The sequence below is a fragment of the Lolium rigidum genome, unplaced genomic scaffold (genome assembly GCF_022539505.1).
Source record: "Lolium rigidum isolate FL_2022 unplaced genomic scaffold, APGP_CSIRO_Lrig_0.1 contig_27164_1, whole genome shotgun sequence".
Lineage (NCBI taxonomy): Eukaryota > Viridiplantae > Streptophyta > Magnoliopsida > Poales > Poaceae > Lolium > Lolium rigidum.
Genome location: NW_025900073.1, coordinates 17803 through 23761, shown reverse-complemented (window position 1 = coordinate 23761; position 5959 = coordinate 17803). Strand labels below are relative to the sequence as shown.

The 5959-nt window shown below is 44.2% G+C and overlaps 1 protein-coding gene across 1 annotated transcript; it reads right to left on the bottom strand.

Moving 5' to 3' along the window:
- Positions 1–1313: 1313 nt before the first annotated feature.
- LOC124680740 lies at positions 1314–4495 on the bottom strand. The gene is made up of 3 exons (XM_047215791.1): positions 3241–4495; positions 2411–2530; positions 1314–1348 (listed from the first exon to the last, which is right to left on the bottom strand). Exons 1-3 carry the CDS (start codon positions 4493–4495, stop codon positions 1314–1316), a joined length of 1410 nt encoding a protein of 469 aa, XP_047071747.1.
- Positions 4496–5959: the final 1464 nt, after the last annotated feature.

The following is a 5959-nucleotide window of genomic DNA, read 5'->3' as shown; positions in this document are numbered from 1 at the left end:
GACGATGATGCTCCGCTCAAGCTGACGGCACTGGACGGGTGCGTGTGCCTGTGCGTTTTTCACGACCGTCGACCCGACCCTCACATGGTGCATGCGAAATGGGGCGAAGTCCATATCACAACCGTTGCCATTACTCATGTTTCTCGAGATTCGGTTTAGCATGACCCCACATAGAATCTACATCTGTCATGTGCGTAAAATGTAAAATCAACAGTACTCTTGGCAGTACTGCATGTACAACCTAAATAAATTAATAAGGACTTTATAAATCCAGCACGACATTTCGCATGACTACATGAACCTATCATATGGACTATATGTGTAAATAATAGAGGACTCTATAGATCCAGTTCACGGAATATATTTTAAAATATTAAATATTAGACTCATTTCGAAGAGTTCGTCGTCAGGAAATCAAATATGCAAACGAAAACGTGTTTGCATTTGTTACGTGAAACTTGTGCTCATTTTTCAATTAGTAGTGCATTTAGAGAATGGAATCTTTTCATATGAGTGGGCACATATGCAGACACCATAGATGACCATCCATTTGCCATGCAACGGTTATGATATTGATTTGGCCCCATTCCACATGCACCGAAGCATTTCCGGGACCGGAAGTACTATGCGTACGATCATTGCATGTCCGATTTCCATACGATGAGTATCTAGTGGACTCACTTGATTTGGCCTCGTACATGAAAGGTCTCATTGCCCCCAGCCTCGCGGCACAACCGCCAAATGCAGTAAGGGACGACGTCGCTACGAGGTCCCGTCCCGAGTGCTGCTATACATATGAAAGGCATGTATAATGGTAGGGAAGGCACATTTTCTCTTAGCAACCCATGTCATCTAGAGAGGATGATAAATATAATTGGTACAATGCATTATCTCTTATTGTCATCCCTTGCAATAAATGATAATTAATTATTTTTAATAGGAAATTATGTGACTAAGGTAAAACAAGTCGTACAATGGGAAAAATAGCCTTCTCTTATTTCATAAGAGATCATCCCTTAGCTAAGGAAAGACAATCTTCTCTCTCTTCATTCTCTCTCCTTCAACTAAGTAAAAATCTGACGTGACAAGCGTAAGGAAAGTCTGACATCACCCCATTGTATGTGCCCTAAGCCACACCCATGTTTTCAGCATCCACACGCGCCAATGACACGTCACCATAAACAGCATTCACTTTTTCGAGGTGCCGAATCCTCCGAAACTATCACAGAGGCAACATCAGAGCCAATGTCCCCAGATTCATTTTTGCCAGTTTGCTATTTCTCAAACCATTTGCTATCTTGTGCTTATGAAGTCTACTGATTCTCAACAGCCCACGGGACACAGTAGACTGTAAGCAAAAACATACACTAAGAACAGGCAATGATATAAATGCATAAGTGTACTTTTATATTCTTCTCTTCCTCCTCTTCTTCTTGTTGACACTTCCTCTCTTCCCCTTATTGCTAGGGGTATATTGTTTGAATGCCTTCTCGTCGAAATCTGAAAAAACAACCAAAGAAGGTGGCTTAAACGTTTGGACAGCAGCAATTTGACAGACAATCCAGTCTTAATTGCGTATGTACAAGGAAAACGCACAGGTTCATACAAAACTTCAGTTTTCCAAGTGTTTGTGAAATATTCCACAAACTACGATACAGATGCATTGGCCATAACAGATATCCTCTTTCTGCATCATCTCTGTTCTTTATCGAAAAAGTCATCTCTTTATTACTGTGTGAATGAAATACAAAAGTTGCCAAATAACAAGCCTTACTGCTGTTGTATTTTTCGAGAAATCCTCATAGTTGGCCTATGGTATTTGTTTCTTTGTTTGCCTGTCAGACCTTTTGGTTAAATTTGCCTCAAAATTTACTGTAAGACTTATGTACTCCTTAAGTAGCGAACCATTCTTGACTCTAGCCCCTAATGACAAAAAAACCATTCCTTTGCCGATTGAGTTCTCCCCTAATGACTGAACAGCAAATCTATCACTATTACCCCAGCAGGAGGAAAAGCTTATTATGAGAATTTTCTTGCTTTTGCGATATCATGTACCGTATTACAAAAAAGATCATTAGCAAACAAACATAGATTGAATTGTCTCGTGCAGAATGTGAATTTAAGAGTTTCAAATGAGTTCCAGGACCCAAACCAAGACGTGTGTGTGGGCGTGCGCGTGCATAATAGTAACTGTCTGGGGGCAATGTCTGTTAAAATTGTGGGTTCAGTTGACCTCATATCTTCTTTGAGAAACTATTCCATAAAGTTTCATAATTCATATGAAGCCTAGAGAGCAACGCAAATCCCAGCGCAAATCATGTATTTCACCACAACAATATTGTAGCCCTGACCCTGGTCTTTAGTAAGGGACAATCATATACAGTACAATACTAAGAATACTAAGAATCACCTTTCTCTGAAGGTGGAGCACACTCAACGTTGCTATCAGAGGTCGATGAATTCCCGGCATCATCTTTGCTGCTTCGACCCTGAACTGATTCTTCATTTGGTTCACACTTGGGAACATTACCTGAAGAATCAATCCTCTTGAACTTTGGGTACAAAGGTACACCCATATATGTTGAGCGTGCTAGCACCCTCCAGAGCAACTTCTCCATAACACGGAACCATATGTTAGAATAAAAGGCACAAATTTTCAGTCTATAATTGGTTAAGTTATAAATAAAATAAGACCATGAATGTTACTGCAATCTGAGGTAGAACAACCCATCTACATTTATTCCATCTGTTCTGATGACACAAGGTGCTAACTATGTTGTTTTGACTATGTTGTTTGTGTTGTGCACATATATTATGAACCACAATTAAAGTACCACGCGATAGCACATTGATGGAATATTTGCCTAGCCAACACTAGATGCATATAACGCTTGTCAATTAGAATAACACACTTCACTCCAATAATTGCACTTAGATTTAATGTCCATCTCAATTCACGTATTGCTAAAAAATAACACCAGAGCTAATTCGACTCATTGAACCCCTCGAACGGTAGCACACATAAGTGAGCTTGCCGCCAAACCCAAGAAAGATGAAGAACAACAATAAGAACAACAACAACAACAACAACAACAAACTACCTCCCAAAATACAAAATAAATCCAAAACAACTAAGGACTCCTACCAAACTAAACGGAAATTTTCTTTTGACAATTCCATGCACATAGAAGTTTTAGCGAGACTCGGAATAGGTGATGGGTTCAGGACTAGAGCCCTTACCTGATATTGCGGTCGTGCCTGACACCTTCGAAAGCGTTGACAAAGACTCCCTCTTTGATAACAATGGACCCCTAGTCGAAAAGCTCTTATCCACTGTTTTCTCCTCCTCACCACCTGTTTCATCACTATGGCTCGAGAGTGGCTGGAGCTCACCTCGAGGCACAGGAGTGTAGAAGCCGACAACTGGAATCAAATTACTGAAGCCACGATCACCGGTCACCTTCCTCACATGTTCCGACATTAGCTCAATTGTGAAGAGCCCGACAGCCGTGTCAACAAAAATGACATTTGATCCTTCGACAAAGCCCACCACATGCACTTCCGCATCCACGACATCACGAATTTGGAGCAAATTGCCTAGGTTGATGACCCGGGTTAGCACCCATCGCGCATGACTCGCGTCCCTAGTCCAAAATTTGAGATGTGGATAGCATTCTTGGCTAACCCTCATCCCACCGTCCTCCCCCATTAGGAGGCTAAATTTGTTCGGGCGCATGGCAGGATCGATCTCCACCGCGTCGAGCAAAGTCAGGCGGTGTTTTGCCAAGTCATATTCCAAGATGAACCCATTGTCAGACATGAAATAGAACAGAGATCTCCCGACGAGCACGCTGGAATAGCTTGTAAATACGAGCGGGTACACGCATTGCACCGAGATCGGCTCGCCCCACGTGCCAGTCTCCGACGAGTACACGCGCACAAATGTGACGAAATTTACGGGTCCGAAATTGACACGGAAGACGAAGACCAAGCGGAAGGGGGAGCCATGGCAGTCGCGGTGGTCGCACCCATCCGCTGCGCAGAACACAGCCCCGCTTATCGCGGCCCTTCTCGAGATCACCGGTTTTAACGATACGCGCCACTCGCTGCCGGTGATTGGCTCCCACACAAGGAGTTCCAGATCATCGTAGGACTCGGAGCAGAATAGGGCGCGACCGTGGCGGCAGTCGATGGCCCGCCATAACCGGCACTTGGGAGCGTCGAGGGAGAAGGCTGAGGCGGTGGTGGGGACGAACTGCGGGGTGTCCTTATACTGGGGCCGGCAGTGGTGGAGGAAGCCGAGCACCGGGGGTGCCCGGTGGAGCTCGTGGAGGCGGCAGTGGAAGCCGGGGCTGGAGATGGCGTGGCTCCAGGACTTGCAGACGAGGGAGGCGCGTAGGAGCCACGCTGGTTCGTCCGGCGGGAGGCGGAGGAGGATCTCTTCTAGGAGCTCGTCCGGCAGAGCCGATAGCGATTCTCGGCGGCGCCTTGCCATGGTCGCTAGGTCTGGGTTCGAGTTGGAGCAATATCGAATTTTTTGTTTGTTTGTTGGGCACGATCTTTTGTTTCGCGTGGTCGCTATCGTTTCTGTGAAACCGTATTAATATACACTCCGTATTTCGCCGGAGGGTCCCGTCGATTGCTTCCTCGTGACTCAGCGATGGCAAACGGAATCGAACCAGATTCTTCAGCCATATTTTGCTCGGTATGGCAACTCTCACACGTATTCTTTAAGGGTTTGTTTATTTTGCCAAACAGAAATTATTGTACATACACTCACTTCTAGGAAGCCACGCACGCATATGCTACCCATTGAGCATCTCCGAGAGACTAAGTTCAAACAACTGATTTGGTGGGTCTTGAAATTGAAGAAATCACCGCAGACGGCTGGATGTCAATGAGGGCGTTGCCTTCCACCGAAAAAATATTTCGTCTTTTATGAGACACTGGTATTTTTTAAGTTTGTTTTTGTTATTGTTATTAGAGAGAAAGCGGAAATACGAATTTGGACGATGACTATATGACAGGTCCCAATCCCACCCATCTTATCTTCATCTTTTCCAACGCACGAGTCACACGCTGCAAACCATCGTGCTGCCGCCATATAGACCTGCATGTCGCCGCCGTCACACCACGCAGTGCCGCTGTTGCGCCACGTGTCACCACCTCAACCCCCTTCCCTCTTTCTCCTTTTCGTAGCATCCGCAAATGTAGGTCAGCGCCGTTGTCTTGACCAACGTGCAAAACCAGATATAGTGTCATTATGGCAGATATAGAGCACAGATATAGAGCACTTCTGCTAACGCTATATACCTTTAGTGCTAAACACAAACTCCCGCTAGTAGCTCACTCGCTAAAGCGCTAAATTGATAAGAAAATACCATATCCAAAATTTCAAGTTTGAGATTTGAAAGCAGATGAATGTAGTTATGTAATATGCACTTATGCACTCCTTTTATTGCAACAATTATCACCGTTGTTCAACACACATTTGAATAATTGAACCATTAAAAATATGTCGATATTCTTTCAATGATATGGATCAATGATGAGTTTTGGGAAGGTTTTCTTACTTTTAGGAAAAACGCAAAATGACGCGATAGCTTTCTTACCGTCTGCAAATGCTGCCACAAAAATCAATACGTCATCATCGTATCCTATGCAAACCGCCGTTGTCACCGCACATGCCACGAGGACACTCAAAGAGGCTCTAGACTCCTTCCCTCCTCCGTCCCCATGCGAGAGCCAGAGGATGTCGCCAACCAACCCTGACTGCCTCTGATAGCTAAATTTTTTGATGCATTTTACTATGGATTTTCCACCACCTATCTATTGGTTTCATTGGTTTTTCATTTCAACTAACGATAATATCGCGATCCAAGCAAAACCTTGTTTTCAACTATGTATTTCAGGAAACCATCATATCTAGAGGTCCAAAGACATTTATGGGGTAATTGCA